This window comes from Antechinus flavipes, chromosome 2 (genome assembly GCF_016432865.1).
Source record: "Antechinus flavipes isolate AdamAnt ecotype Samford, QLD, Australia chromosome 2, AdamAnt_v2, whole genome shotgun sequence".
Classification (NCBI taxonomy): Eukaryota; Metazoa; Chordata; class Mammalia; order Dasyuromorphia; family Dasyuridae; genus Antechinus; species Antechinus flavipes.
Window position 1 is genome coordinate 520972105 of NC_067399.1, and position 17190 is coordinate 520989294.

The following is a 17190-nucleotide window of genomic DNA, read 5'->3' on the forward strand; positions in this document are numbered from 1 at the left end:
CTAGCCTAAAGTTAGTCAATGAGTGACACTCTTTACAAGATCTAGACTTGTGCTGGCAAGGCTGCTTTTATTAACTGTTACATCCTTGGCCTGACATTGAGGTAAGATATCACTTGATAGATTATTGTAGTGTGAGAATCGCTCTAGGTGTTTGTGGGGAAAAAAAGTGTCATGTGCTTATTTGTTTAATTATAGTTAAAAAAAACCCCCAAACCCTACAACCTTTTATCTTACTGCCAACCACCCCTGGGTATGTCATATACAAAACCTCCCTACATCTCAGTTGCCTCATCTATAAAAGGAGGGGATTGGGTTTGATAAATTCTAAAATTCCAATTTAAAATGTCTAATGAATATGAACCATAAGTGATCATATTAGACCATTTAAGCATAAACACCAATTATATATAAAAATATTTCAGTACACTTGGGTACTTCATTCCCTGATTAATTTAACTCTGGTAATCACTCTGATTTTCCAGCCCTGGCTGATGATTGTTGCTTATTTAAATATCCAGCTTGACCTCAGGTAATTTTCCATTTTTCTTAGGGAGAAAAGGACCCTGGATGTGGGGTGCTAACCATGTTAACTCCTTTTAGTAGCCTTCCTTTTAAAGTTGAGGAGTGTCTGATAGAGTAAAGAGCCAGAACAAGAAACTGTAATTTGTTAGCTTCTAATTTTGGGAAACGACTTTGTATGAGGTTTGTGAAGGCATTCTTAAAGGACCCCCAGATTATCTTGTTTGGAAGAGAAATTAGGGTGGAGTAGGACTTGGGTGAAATTTGAGTAATACAGGCATCTTTGAGTAATTAATATAGGTTCAGAAGGTGGGATGCTGGAGAGAATTCCATTTCCTTTATTAAACAAAGTTTAAAATAACTGAACAATGGGCAGGAGGAAAGCAAGCCCTCTTATTAAAGCTTTGCTGTTCTTGCCCCAGGGTTCTCAATCTGTTATAAGCAGTACAGTGGGAAAAGACCTGATATTTCCAGGTCACGTTAAAGTCCTCACCTGCATAGGAAGAGAAAGATGCCTTTGTTCTTGCTGAAAGGCTTTGGGTCTGTTGGGTCTAGGGTTTAATGGAAAAATGAATTTTCCCTGGTGTTTTCTCAGAAAGATTTCTTTTCCACACTTTTCTTAATGTGTTTATAACAATTTTTTTGTTATTAATGTGGAGTTTATTGTACATTTGATAAAACTTAAATAATAGTTGAGTACTAAGTGAATCAACTTTTTTTTTTTTTTTTGCAAGCTATTCATTGTATTATAGCAATGTGAGAATCACTATATCTTTGTTATCTGTAGTTCTTTGGATTGAGTGGGGAGTAACATTATTCACATCCCTCCAATTTGCTAGTATTATCTGTTCCTTGTTACTCCTTTATGTGGTTATCTTATTTCAATCCATATAACTTATTTCAATCCATATAACTTCTGTCTTCCTTAGGATGTGGATTCGGGTCCAAATTTGATTTTGCCAAAAACATGTATTTCTTTTATGCCAGTCTTAAAATGTACCCCTTCATCTCTGCCTCTTAGAAGTCTTATTTTCTTTCAAGAATCATTTCAAGTGCCACCTCCTCCATGTAGTACTCCCTGATCTCCTCATCATTTAGTGTTAATGCTCTTCTCAGATGTCTTTAGAATCTTTCCTTTGTTCCCTTCACTCCTTACTTTGTATTATACTCACATGTATACCTGTCATTCTCCTTACAGAAATATCATATGTATACCTGTTATTCCCCCTGTAGAATTTAAGAGTGACAGGAGTAATTTAGTTTTCTATTTATATCACTATTGCTCATCTCAATTCTTGGAATGTAATAGATAATTAAAAATGTTAATTGAATTAAAATTCTGAGTATCTTTTATACTTTTATATGTGATTCTTTCATATCATATGGCTACCCAGAATTTGCTTTTGTTGTTTAGGGATGTAAATGGGAAGGAAAAGGATTTCTTTTTTCATCTTAGCTTAGTAGGAAGAATTCTGGACATGAATTCACAAGACCTGGGTTCAAATTCTAGCCCTGGAAACTTAATATTTGTGTAATTATATAAATCAGTTAGCTTTTTGGAGCATTTGTTTCACTGTCTATAAAATGGAGATTATTACACATATGTAATCATATATACCTGTTAGAATTATAGGGCTGTGGTTAAGGAAGCATTTTATGAACTTAAAAGCACTGTATAAATATGACTTGTTTTATTGCATGTTAATATTTTTTGTGAAGTGTCTTAATAGCTTCTGTTTTCAGATTTCACTTGGGGTAGGTAGCTTTTTTATGTGCCAATTACATGATTCCTTATTCTCAATATGCATTTGGATGCTATGTATGTTCTAGTTTTTTTGTACTCAGAAATAATTTTATTTTCTTCTCAATTCCCCTTTTCCTGTTTTCCCATTGTTTACTCTTTGTTTTTGACTAACTGGATCATTACCTTCTGGCCATATAATTGTTAGAATGACATTTTAGTCATGATATCAAGTCAGCTTTCTTTGAGGAAAGAAAAGAACAAAAACAAAAAGAAATTGATTGTAGTTTAACAGATGGGAAATGACTTATTACCAATGATGAGTACCAGTTCTGTACTAGCATCAAATCCTTGACTTATTTAAACAAAGATTGTGATTAATGTAAGAGTAGAAACAAGAATAAAAATGAGTAAAAATATAGCCTGTTATTGAAAATGCCAAACTTATGTTGGTAACAAATTATTGATTTAGAAAAAGGGGAAATGAATAGAAGGAAGGACATGAACAGTGACTAATAATTTCATACAGAATTTTTAATAGGTTTTTACTTTTCTAAATACATGAAAAGGTAGTTTTCATGTTAAACTTGTATTAAACAAATGTTTAATTAAATGTATTGAAAACCTTGTATTCCAAATTTTTCTCGATTCTTTCCCCCCACTTCCTTCCATATACAGTAAGCAATCCAATATAGATTAAACATGTACAGTTTTTCTAAATATATTTCCATATTTGCCATGCTGCACAAAAAAAATCAGATCAAAAGATGAAAGAAAAAAGAATAAGCAAGCAACAACAAAAAGTGAAAATACTATGCCTGATCTACCTTTAGTCTCTATAGTTCTCTCTCTTGATGTGGATGTCTCTTTCCATCACAATTGCCTTGAATCACCTCATTGTTGAAAAGATCTAAGTCCATCAGAGTTGATCATCACAAAATCTTGTGGCTGTGAAACCACGTTCTTTTGGTTCTACTCACTTCACTTAGCGTCAGTTCATGCAAGTCTTTCCAAGCTTTTCTGAAATCATCATCCAATCATTTCTTCCATAACAATAATATTCCATAATATTCATATACCATAGTTTATTCAGCCATTCTCCAGTTGATGGGCATCCACTCAGTTTCCATTTTTTTGCCACTTCAAAAAAGGTTGGCATAAACATTTTTGCACATATGGGACTCTTTCTTCTTTTTTATGATCTCTTTGGGATACAGGCCCAGAGACACTGCTGGATCAAAGGGTTTGCACAATTGATAATCCTTTAGTCATATAGAATTTTAAGTGTCACGAATCAATAATTTTAACTGGAAGACTAAGAAAGTTGAAAGATTGCTTTGACCTACGTGCCATGTAAAAGTATATTGACAACAATAAGCAATAGTTGTTTGGAATGTAAATTTGTTTGTAAAGTAATTTGGAAGAGAATAGGATTTGCCTCATAAAAACAGCAAAAAGCAATGAAGGGGAAAAAAAAACAGTTTAAAGAAAAGTTAGCCAATGTCATCCTATAGATATTTATAGATGAAACTTCAAGGAGGACTACAAATGGATGAAAAATATCTGTAAATATTTTTATAACTTTTTTTTCATGAGAGCCATCTTGCTTACATTTTTATATCATATTCTTGAATGTATGTTCTGGAGCAGGTGTTATTTACCTGGAGTCCATGAACGAACTTTAAATGATTTTTTGATAATTATTTAAATAGAATTTCTTTCTTTCTTAACCATACATATTCTGCAATCTGGAATTATGCCCAAAAAGTTATCAAACTGTGCATACCCTTTGATCCAGCAGTGCTACTACTGGGCTTATACCCCAAAGAGATACTAAAGAAGGGAAAGGGACCTGTATGTGCCAAAATGTTTGTGGCAGCCCTGTTTGTAGTGGCTAGAAACTGGAAAATGAATGGATGCCCATCAATTGGAGAATGGCTGGGTAAATTGTGGTATATGAATGTTATGGAATATTATTGCTCTGTAAGGAATGACCAGCAGGATGAATACAGAGAGGCTTGGAGAGACCTACATGGACTGATGCTAAGTGAGATGAGCAGAACCAGGAGATCATTATACACTTCGACAACGATATTGTATGAGGATGTATTCTGATGGAAGTGGATTTCTCTGACAAAGAGACCTAACTGAGTTTCAATGGATAAATGATGGCCAGAGACAGCTACACCCAGAGAAGGAACACTGGGAAATGAATGTGAACTATTTACATGGATTCTGTCAACATAAAGTTATTATTAAATTAAATAAAATAAAATATTAAAAAAACCATATGTATTCTATTTTATGTATTTAAAAATATTTTTCTAGGAAAGGACCCGCAGACTTTACCAGACTGTTAGAAGTATTTAAGATCCACCTCCAAAAGATTATAAACCCTTGGTATGGAAGATGTATAAATGATCCTCAAGGATTAAAAAAATTTGAGATAGTCAAACTGAACCATCCCAAGTATATACAGAACAGGTTCTTGCTCAAGTCAGTATGGTTTTGAAGATGCTGGGGGATTGATTTTCAAGGTTTCTGAAAGAGATAATATGTCAAAGTTGTGGAAAATGCTTGGACTTTATTATTATCCCCAAAAAAGTGACTAAAAGAACATCAGCCCATATCTATACTTGGAATGCAGAAAATATAAATTGAGAGCTAGAGGGACTTAAGGAGGCTATTTCGTGCAGGCTTTCCCTAACTATATAGTTTTTTTATGGGAATAACTTAAAACATGCCTAGAGAGCTCACTGTAATATTCAATAGTAGATATTTACACCAATGCACAATTTAAAAAGATATAAAGAATGCAAGATCCCATTTTAGTCACTGTTTCTTGACTATTGGGAAAATTATTTTTGTTCTATAAAGCAAGTGTCTCAAAGGTATGTTTGCCACAAGGTGTCACCCATGCATATTCCAGAATTACGCAAAATCCTTTAAAGATATAATTGAGATAAATTTGTTTGATGACCCTCTATTAATATCATATAAGGCATAAAATGGACAGAGGATAGAATATACACATATTTACACTTAATCAAAGGTATTTGTGATTATCAAAGGAAATCCAATGTAGCTTGTAAGTCAGGAATTCTTCATAGTGAAGTCTTCAGAGACTCCTGTTTATGGATGACATGTTTATTGTTATAATTCTGGAAAATTGATAGTCTCCTAAGATTCATAATCATTCCAAAGAGTTTGACCTAATTATTTATGTGGAAGGTGGAAGAATGAGGGCAAGAAGAGCAAACAGATAAAGAATGCCATGATACAAAATTAGGCACAATGTATAGAACTTGATATTCATGGGTATTACTTTGATAATCATTCAAATGGATAGCAAGTTCAGTCCAGAATTAATGAAATCATATGTGATATCACACCTTTCTTTTAATGACCATGTTCCAAAATAAAAATGACTATATCCCTAAAAAAAAGACAAAAAAATTCTTTTGGATTTTTTTCAACTTTATATAACATACATTTCCCAATAATTCCTTCCCCTTTCCAAAGAGCCATATCTTATAATAGAAAAAAAAATAGTACAGAAAAACCTTTGTATTTAATGTGTGTGTGTGTGTGTGTGTGTGTGTGTGTGTGTGTGTGTGTATGAGCTTTCTTTTTATCATTATCTTTTTATCTATTTTATCATCCTTGGCAAATGGGTAGAATCTTTGAGTCAAAAAGTATAGGCATTTTAGTCACTTTCTTTTCATAATTCACATTTGCCTTCCAGAATGGTTGGATCAATTCATAGTCCACTATCATATTTTTCTTTTTATCTGTTTGTCAATTTGATCAGAATTTGGATCACTGCAGTGACCAGTTGTATCTTTAGGAGGTTGCTAATGAAGAAAAATTGAATTGATATCATGTATAGTATGTTGTTTGCTTTAAAATTAATGATAATGATGATGGTGTTTACCATATATTAGACAGAAAACCTGAAGCTTAATAGATTTCAAGAGCAGGATGATATCTAATTCTTACAACAAAAATAAAGATGCTGGTGAAAATCTCTTTTGTTAATTGCTATTCTAGGTTATAGAAGGTCTTGTCAGGTTATGTATGCAATTCACAAATAATACCAAGGTATGACAAAAGTAGAGGTGTAAAGAGGATAATTTTCTAAAAGTCTTATCCATTGCACATGGAATCTGAAGTGAGTGTTGAATTTTTGGTAAAAAAAAAAAAAACAACTTATTTATATACAAATTTATAATTAGACACAGTATTGGTTGTATTGCTTATCTTATAAAGTGCTTGGTGGCATTTTTTATAATTTCTCAAATTCTTCCCGTTGTTGCTGGAAAAAATATCAGGGTTTTCTTTGGGTCTTTCCTATATTATGCTTGTATTTTAATTTTGTTGTAACCAAAAAACTATTTTTTTGGTATGACATTTTGCCTTTTAATGAGAGAGTAAGACAGAGCAGAGATTTAGAACTCAATTTCTTAAATGTAAAAATTGTTTTTACATCAAATTGGAAAAAAAAAATTAGAGAAAAAAAGAATAATTAGAAAGTTTTAGTTTTTTGGCCAGCTTAATGATTCGATTCTGTTGTCTATGTAACAGATACAATTAGCTGTACTGAAATTGGTCATTTAAAATCCTATATGGCTCCCTTTAGATGTAAGCTTCATTTATCACAGTAAATGTGTCTGTCTAAACCCAGTTTCAGTATACAGAAATACTGGGATTTCTCATTTCTTCAATTTTTAAAAATTTTATAGCTTTTTATTTACAAGATATATGCATGGGTAATTTTTCAGCATTGATGTTGCAAAACCTTTTGTTCCAACTTTTCCCCTCCTTCCTCCTTCCCCCTTCCCCAGATGGCAGGTTGACCTATACATGTTAAATCTGATAAAGTATAAGTACAATATATGTATAAATGTCCAAACACTTATTTTGCTGTACAAAAAGAATCGGACTTTGAAATAGTGTACAATTAGCCTGTGAAGGAAATTAAAAATGCAGGTAGATAAAAATAGAGGGATTGGGAAATCTATGTAGTGGTTCATAGTCATCTCCCAGAGTTCCCAAAGAACTATTTTTGTTGTTGTTGGAATTACTTCCACTGAAAGCCTTCCTTAGTGCTTCAGCCTGGTGCAGAGCTAACTTTTGAAAATTTTGAGAGCAGAATGTGATCTTCAGCAAAAAAAACAAACAAACAAAAAACTAAAACTAAAACAGTTTCATTTGTGGGCCGTCAGGGTGTACTATATGTTCATTGATATAGGACCAGCCTAGCTAAGTTTGGAGAGACGTCATCATTAGATTCACTTTTAGGAAGAATGTTTTAGGCACAGCCATTCTCAAAGACCATTTAGTGCAGAGATTCTTAACTTGTTTTGAGTTATCAACCTCTTTGATGGTTCTGGTGAGTACTGTTCAGAATAGTGTTTTTCTATGCATAAAATAATATACAAAGAATTATCAAAACAATCAAGTATATTGAAACACAATTATAAAATTAAAAAAAACAGTCATGGACTCTAGATTAAAAATTCTTTATCTAATAAGTTCTAGAGGTGGACTAAAATCTAGAATCTTTAAAGTGTAAGTAAGTATCACATATGATGTAAAACAAAACTATTATTAAATCAAGCCAAGTTGCAGATCATTTTTTCATTATTCTGTTTTTCAATTTAGTTCAATTCAATATACATTTATTAAGCATATATTGCTTATTTTATTAAATTAATTTGTTACTTATTTAATGTTTGATATGCAGATAAAGTTTACAGATGTCATTTCAGTGTCAGATTTTTGATGATAATTTTAGTTTTTTTCTTTTCATCTTTTATATTTCATACTGTCTACATTGGACATTAGTTCAAAAATCATAATTACAACATTCACAAAACTAATAATATAAAATGGACACTGATTATATTGTATATACACTGCTAGAAAAGTACTGTATTGTATGCATTTTGTGCATATATCATTGGGCACATTCACTAATTGATTCTAGACACTTAAGAAGCAATTTTTTGCTCAAGTGATTAGTTTAGACTAATTTTTAATGATTTTCTGAATACACACACAGTGTTGCACAATTGACATAGAGAACAAGATAGATGTGTTTGCTGTGTGCACTTTGTGGGATTTGTGGAATCCTAGGATTCCACAGAATAGTTTAAGAAATTCTTATACATAAGGGAAAAGTGTATTTCTTATATATACTCTTTCAATATAAACTCATTTTTATCCCCAGGTAGAACTGGCAGAAATCTGTACCAAAAGCGAGCGTTATATTGGCACTGAAGGAGGAGGCATGGATCAGTCCATATCATTTCTTGGAGAGGAAGGAAAGGTAGGTGGTAGTGATTATTTGGAAGTACCAACTGTGAGAAACCACATGGAGAAGAAAGTATTGACATATCCATGATGTTTAGTCATGGACAAGTTCCATCACTTACTCTTTCAGATTTCTCTAAACATTTTCCAACACCATTGTTTCTCAAGTTCACTCTCAATACTTATCTAACAGTACCACCAGTTTATCTCTTAAGTTTTTGATCTATTTCACTATTTTCTTAATGTCCCTTATACTTTCATGATCTTATTTCAGTTCACTTTCCCATTTGGTCTTTTATCTTTTTCTTTTATACCCACTTTCTTTCATCATCCAGTTTGTGTAAGAGATTTCTCAATTCTCTGTGTTTGAAATAACTCCCTAAACTTCTCCATCTCATATTCTTTCCAAATTCCCTTGTTGGTTTTTAAACCCAAATGTTAGTTCCTTTACCACATGTATTCATAACCTCGCTTTTTATAATTTACTCTTTAGTAATATTTCTTTCTATAAACATTTTAAGACCGAGGCTGTGGGGAAGAAAATGTTGACAGTCAGCCAGAAGTAGATTCCTATGCTGGTTGCCACTTCCCCTTGGCTATCAGCTCCCTCAAACAGAATAGAAGTTTTTGGTTGCTGTCCAGAAACTGCCCACTTCCAAAATAGATGCAGACATTTCTTCTAAACCTTTTCAATTTTCAGTACTGCATTAACTTCCTACAGATTTGGCTGTTCTTCAAGAACACCTGGATTATTTCTATTTAATATATGTTGTTGAAATATGTTGCTTGAATTCAGATTTCCAAAGCTTCAGGCAAAGAAGTATAGGGGCTTTTCTATGGCATAAGATATTGCTTGAGCTTTTCAGTTAGAGGACCTAAGTGGCAAGTTTGAAAACAGTGGTTCTGAACTACATGGAGCTGCGCTATTTGGTTTATCCAATCTGAGTAGTCAGCAGAAGACTTTGAAAGAATCTTTTTTGTATTGACTGTGTGCCTGAATCATTTCTAGGTTTTAATCTGTCATTTTTTTCTTTTGAAAGGCCAAGTTAATAGAATTTAATCCTCTGAGAGCCACTGATGTTCAACTTCCAAGTGAAGCAAGTTTTGTGATTGCTAACAGTTGTGTTGAAATGAACAAGGCAGCAACTTCTCATTTCAATACTCGGGTAATGGAGTGTCGATTGGCTGCGAAGGTAACATACCTTGTAAATGCTTGGCAAATTGTGCTGCAAATTTCATATAGGGTTGTTGCTTCTATCACTCTTTGTAGTCCCAAGTGCTCTGATGTCACGTGTTTTTGTGTAATGCTACAAAATGTACAAGTAGGATGTTGCACTTGGAGGATGAAGAGTTGGAACTAAATTCCACTTGTTCTTTTGCATTCCTCATCAGCCTTCCATTCTAATCATCTTCCTTCCACTTCCAAATATTTTTTGAGCTTAACCTGGCTCCTCTCTCCAACTCCTACTCTCTCAAAATTATTCCACTGCCTTGTCACAGTTGGCTCTCCATAATATCCTTAGAATGTAGAATTTCCTGTAGAATGGAAAGGGCTGAGATTCCCAGTCACCAGAGTCCAGCCAATAGAACTCCATTCCAGTTTCCTTTTCTAATATGATTTGTAGACAGCTATCATAGACTTTTGTTGACTGGTTTCTGGGGTAGAGATTACGCAGAACAGGGTGTAGAATTTCTGTGTAAAAGCCCTTCACAGGCAAAATTTATGCTTGAGAAGCATCTGTAGTGCTCTTTGAAGGTTCGTTATTTTTCCTGATATTGAATTTTTTAAAATAGCCTTTTTTTAAAAAAATTATATCCAAATGACATTTTTATCATGCAAAATATTACATTAAAGACATGTCTTACCAGAGAAGAAAATTGTCCAGTCATGGGGAAGTGAGGTATAAGAAAAGATATATATTTATATCTGGAGTATTGCTCTGGTATCCGTAAAATATCAGAAGACCCAGGGGAAGACCTTTGGTTTCTTGAGTAGATCTTTAAGGAGATCTATATTGATGGAGAGGTCAGTACCTATACCAGTGAACTTTTGGATCTACTAAAGTATTAGTTTATCCTAATCAGTAGGGATTAATCAAGGATAGTCAGGTGGGAGTTAAAAGTCTTGGATGAAATGCAAATCATTTCATTTATTGGAAGTCTTGGTGACATCAGATCATAAGTGGTGGTAAAGGAGTAGAGGAGAAAGCATGAGAGAGAGAAAGAGAGATCACCAAAGTCCAGACATTATTGAACCCTTGTAGAATGCCTTAATTCTTTATCTTAGTTTTATGCTCAATTTTAGAATTCATATTTTTTATTAAGTAACTGATTAGTAAGCTGTTGTGTAACTGGGATCACATCTTAAATTTCTTTTATATGATTGTATTGCAAAGGTTTTTGCATAGTAAATAGGAGAGGGAAGAACACATATTAATGAAGTGCCTGCTACATGCTAGACACTGTGATGAGCACTTTACAAATATTATCTCATTTGATCCCCACAATAATTCTGCAGAGTAGGATGTTGGGGGAAATTAGTTAGAGGTTAAATGCCTTGCCCCAGAGTCAGGGTTACACAGCTAGTAGTAAGTTATTGAAAGCAGATTTGAATTTGGGTTTTTGTGACTTTAAGTCTATTGCTCAGAAACTTTTACCTAACTGCTGTATGTGCTGAAGGATTTTTAGAGGGGAGATGGAATACAAACTAGTTGTAGTGCTCTTTCCTAATTAAACAAGATTTGGCTGGTTTCTATTTAATAACATTTAAAAACTAGTATGGGACACATTGAGCTTGAAGATTGTCTTTAGAATTCTGATATCAACTTCCTCAGTGACTCCCTTCATGGGTTTAAACAAGGGATTTGACTCATTATTAGGATCATAGATTGAGAGCTAGGCAGAACTGTGGAACTCCTCTTGTTTTATTACCCAATTATAAAGTTGAGAAGTTTCAGAGAACTTAAAAGTGATTTGCCTTAGGTCCCATTCAGAACTAGTACAATTCAGAGTTAGGGTTATTTGAATATAGGTCTCTGATTCCAACAATACTGTTCTTTTCAAAACACCATATTGTATCTTAAACTTTTGTCTTCCATTTTCATTTATGATGAAAATCAATGTTAGGACCCTTCTAATAGTAGGATATGGATTAAGAAATTAATGAGTAGTTGTAGAATCAATTTTATGACTCTTTGGATATGAATTCAGAGTTCTATATAGGATATAGCAACAAAAAATAACTCAAAGAAAAAGAAGAGCAAGAATGAAAGATGATCATCTGATGAGGCTTTACAAATAGTTTAGAAAAGAAGGAAAGAAAAAGAAAAAGATATGCCTAATTGAATGCAAAATTCCAGAGAAAATCAAGGAGAAAAAAGAAAATTTTCTTAAATGAACAGTGCAAAGAAACAAAACAATAGAATGGAAAAGGCAGAAGATCTCTTCAAGAAAATTAGAGATATTAAGAGAATGTTTCATGCATAAATGGGCATGATAAGACAAAAATGATAGGGACTTAACAGAATTGGAAGAGAATAAGAAGTGGCAGGAATATACAGAATAAATATAAAAGAAAGTTCTTAACAACATTGATAATTAGGATGGTATGATTTCTGATCTAGAGCCAGACATGCTAGAGAATTAAATCTAGCGGGCTTTATGAAGCTTTGCTTACAATAAGGTTAGTAGAAGTGATGGGATTCCAATGAGCTATTTAAAATCCTGATGATGATGCTGTTATAGTGTGGCACTCAATGTGCCAACAAATTTAGAAAGGTTAATAGTGGTCACTGAATTAGAAAGGATCTTAAAGGAGGTAATATGCCAATGAGTGTTAAAATTGCCAGACAGTTGTGCTCTTTTCATATGTCAAAAAAATTATTCTTTTTTTAAAAAAATATTTTATTTTATTTAATAATAACTTTATATTGACAGAATCCATGCCAGGGTAATTTTTTTTTACAACATTATCCCTTGCACTCGTTTCTGTTCCAATTTTTCCCCTCCCTCCCTCCACCCCCTCCCTTAGATGGCAAGCAGTCCTATATATGTTAGATATGTTGCAGTATATCCTAGATACAATATATGTTTGCAGAACTGAACAGTTCTCTTGTTGCACAGGGAGAATTGGATTCAGAAGGTAAAAATAACCTGGGAAGAAAAACAAAAATGCAAATACTTCACATTCGTTTCCCAGTGTTCTTTCTTTGGGTGTAGCTGCTTCTGTCCATCATTTATCAATTGAAACTCAGTTAGGTCTCTTTGTCAAAGAAATCCACTTCCATCAGAATACATCCTCATACAATATCATTGTCGAAGTGTATAATGATCTCCTGGTTCTTCTCATTTCACTTAGCATCAGTTCATGTAAGTCTCGCCAGTCCTCTCTGAATTCATCCTGCTGGTCATTCCTTACAGAGCAATAATATTCCATAACATTCATATACCACAATTTACGCAGCCATTCTCCAATTGAGGGGCATCCATTCATTTTCCAGCTTCTAGCCACTACAAACAGGGCTGCCACAAACATTTTGGCACATACAGGTCCCTTTCCTTTCTTTAGTATTTCTTTGGGATATAAGCCCAGTAGTAGCACTGCTGGATCAAAGGGCATGCACAGTTGGATAACTTTTTGAGCATAATTTCAAACTGCTTTCCAGAATGGTTGGATTCGTTCACAGTTCCACCAACAATGCATCAGTGTCCCAGTTTTCCCGCATCCCCTCCAACATTCATCATTATTTTTTCCTGTCATCTTAGCCAATCTGACAGGTGTGTAGTGGTATCTCAGAGTTGTCTTAATTTGCATTTCTCTGATCAATAATGATTTGGAACACTCTTTCATATGAGTGGTAAGAGTTTCAATTTCATCATCTGAAAATTGTGTGTTCATATCCTTTGACCATTTATCAATTGGAGAATGGCTTGATTTCTTATAAATTTGAGTCAGTTCTCTATATATTTTGGAAATGAGGCCTTTATCAGAACCTTTAACTGTGAAGATGTTTTCCCAGTTTGTTGCTTCCCTTCTAATCTTGTTTGCATTAGTTTTGTTTGTACAAAGGCTTTTTAATTTGATATAATCAAAATTTTCTATTTTGTGATCAGTAATGGTCTCTAGTTCATCTTTGGTCACAAATTTCTTTCTCCTCCACAAGTCTGAGAGATCAACTATCCTATGTTCCTCTAATTTATTTATAATCTCGTTCTTTCTGCCTAGGTCATGGACCCATTTTGATCTTATCTTGGTATATGGTGTTAAGTGTGGGTCCATGCCTAATTTCTGCCATACTAATTTCCAGTTATCCCAGCAGTTTTTATCAAATAATGAATTCTTATCCCAAAAGTTAGGATCTTTGGGTTTGTCAAACACTAGATTGCTATAGTTGACTATTCTATCTTGTGAACCTAACCTTTTCCACTGATCAACTAATCTATTTCTTAGCCAATACCAAATGGTTTTGGTGACTGCTGCTTTATAATATAATTTTAGATCAGGTACAGCTAGGCCACCTTCATTTGATTTAAAAAAAATATATATTCTTAAGATTCTGCAAAGTAGGCTTTAGCAATGTGTGAAACAAGGTTTATCAGAAGAACAGGCTGGTTTTCAAAGAGGCAGAAGAACTAGAGACCAAATTGTCAACATTCATGAATTATGGAGAAAACAAGGGAGTTCCAAAACAAATCTCTATTCCTTCACTAACTGTACTAAACCCTTTAATTATGAGGATCACAACAAGATATGTCAAGGCCTCAAAGAGATGAGAATATCAGATGATCTTACTTGTCTCCTGAAGAATTTGCATGCGGATCAAGAACCAACAATTAAAACCTAACATGAGGAGCAGCTAGGTAGCATAGTGAATAGATTACCAGTCGTGTAATCAGGAGGACCCGAGTTGAAATCTGGCCTCAGACACTTAACATTTCCTAGCTGTGTGACCCTGGGCAAGTCACTTAATCCCAATTGTCTCAGGAAAAAACAAGCCAAAACCAAAAACCTAACATGCAATAAAGATTGGAAAAGGAGTATAGCAAGGATGTTGTCACTTATTTAATCTATATGTAGAGAGCATCATAGAAAATGCCTGGATGAATTAAGGTTGCTAGGAAAAAAATATACTCAGATATGTAGATGATATTCTGATGACAGAAGGTAAGGAGGAATTAAGAACCTTCTTGATGAGGATAAAAGTGGAGAATGTAAAAGCTGGCTTGAAGCTTAACATAAAAAAAAACTAAGATCTTGCCAACTGCTTCCATTATTTCCTGGCAAATAGAGAAGAAATGGAAGCAGTTTCAGTTTTATATTCTTGAGCTCAAAGATCACTGCAGACAGTTACTGCAGCCATGAAATTAAAAAAAAAAACTCTTGTTCCTTGGAAGGAAAGCTATGGCAAATCCATTCAGCATCCTAAAAAGCAGAGAAATCACCTTGCTGACAAAGTTCCATAGAGTGAAAACCATGGTTTTTCAAATGGAAACTTTGAGATTTGGACCATAAGGAAAGCTGACTGTCATAGATTTGATGCCTTCAAATTGTGGTTCTGGAGAAGAATTTTGAGAGTCACTTGGAAAACAATATCAAATTACTCAGTACTTAAAGAAATTAATTGGGGGCAGCTACATGGCACAGTGGATAGAACTTCAGCCCTGAAGTCAAAAGAACCTGAATTCAAATATGTTCTTGGACACTTAACACTTCCTAGCTGTGTGACCCTGGACAAGGTCCTCAGCCAAAAAAAATAAAACAAAACAAAAAACTGTTTATTGGAAGGTCAAATACTGAGGCGGAAGCTTAAATACTTTGGCCAATAATGAGAAGATGAGACTCATTGGGAAAGACCCTGATGTTGATTACAAAGGAAATTGAATGCAAAAGAAAAGGGGGGATGGCAGATGAAATGAATAGATAATCCATGGAAACAACAAACATGAACTTGGACAAATTTTGAGAGGTAGTGGAAGATACAGAGAGGCTGACATGGTATGGTCCATATAGCCATAGAGTCAGACATGAATGAATGAACAACAAGGAAGAAATTAATGAGAAGTGTATAAGGCACTTTAACTTGTAACCAGGAAGACCTACCTCAGCTGTGTGACTGATCACGAGCAAGTCAGTTTACCTCTGTTCACCTCCATTTTCTCATCTTAAAAAATGAGAACATGGAACACTATAGCCTTTGTAGTCCTTTGTAGATTTAAATCTTAGGCTTAGAGCTCGAGCTGGAAGGGACTTTAGAGGCTATTAAAGGTCAATCTTTCATTTTTTAGATAAAGAAATTCTGAATGTCTGGGAAAGGTAATGAGCTGCTCAGGATCACATAGCTTATAGGTGTCTGAGGTTGGATCTGGATCATCATGGCATATAACATTGGTCCTGAATGTTGGCAGCTTATCTGTGCTATTAGGAAAAGAGTGCTTTCTTTCTTCCCTTATCCAAATGCTAAATAGAGAAGGACTTAGAAGAAATCAGATGGGACACTGAACCCATAGGAGGCAAACTCTTTCACTGATGCTTTGTCCTTGAGAAACAGCAATCTTCCTTGCTTCCCTCATCTGTAAATCATCTTACTGTCTCCAGAGCCAAATTTCAAAGGGTCTCAAATGGGTTTCCCTGTTCCACTCCTGGAATTGTGTGCTGCTCAGCTGCTCATAGGAAATTACAGTCGATGTTGAGGGCATGTGGTAGATTTCATCGGTAATTGAAATGCACACCAAATTGGCTGTGTGGACCTTCCAGATGAAAGCTAAGTGGACAATTGGGCTAACCATTAGCAAATTGCGGATGTAGTTGGATTGAATGTGAAATTCTGTAAGTCAGTGCCTCTGTGTGCAGATCAATCACACATAGGAAAGGAGAGGCTAGCTTTTGAAAACTGAGCCCTGGAGCCATTTTCCTTGCATCTTACATATTCAGATGCTATGGGCTCTGTTACCCTAGAGAGACTTCTGGGGACTAGAAATTGGAACTTGGGTGCTGAATCATGAAGAGAGGCTTAAATTTCTTGGCAAGGTTTGCTCCAAGATTCTCTAAAGATTTTCCTTGTTTTTTCATGGTTATTTCCAAATTTAAATACTTGACAAAACTATTTCTAAGGTTTAATCTGTGGCATGTACTTATGTGAGTAAATAGACTTGAATTCTGCCATTTCACTATGTTGTATTCAGACATTATGTTGGGACAGGCTGTCAGTCTTTGGGACTGTCAACCTAGTACCTAACCAGCAACTATTACAAGAACCTATATGGTAAAGAAAAAAGCAAAAAGCATTGGACTTGAACAGGAAAAATGTGAGCTCAAAGCCCAACTCAGCTATTTAATAACCATGTGTTCAAAATAAGTTATTCATTTTCTCTGAACCTCAATTCCTTCATTTATGATGTGGAAACAATTATATTTGTACTTAAGGCTTAGCTGTTTAACTTATAAGCTAACATGAAGATCTCCAACACCTAGCATAATGTTTAGCACAGTTAAATACTTAGTAAATGCTTGTCAATTGATTAGTTGAGCAATATCTTTGGGCAAGTCAGTTAACTTCTCTGAACTTCCTTTTCAGTATCTGTAAAATGGGGGTGATGATGCTAGTAATGATGCTTAA

At 34.2% G+C, this 17190-nt stretch overlaps 1 protein-coding gene across 1 annotated transcript in view; it reads left to right on the top strand.

Moving 5' to 3' along the window:
* The window catches only part of GALK2 (galactokinase 2), a 155260-nt gene that overhangs the window by 102554 nt on the left and 35516 nt on the right, over window positions 1-17190 (top strand). The window contains exons 6-7 of the mRNA XM_051980609.1: window positions 8493-8591; window positions 9616-9768. Of these exons, the coding sequence (XP_051836569.1) occupies window positions 8493-8591; window positions 9616-9768 (252 nt within the window). The remainder of the gene's footprint in view (window positions 1-8492; window positions 8592-9615; window positions 9769-17190) is intronic.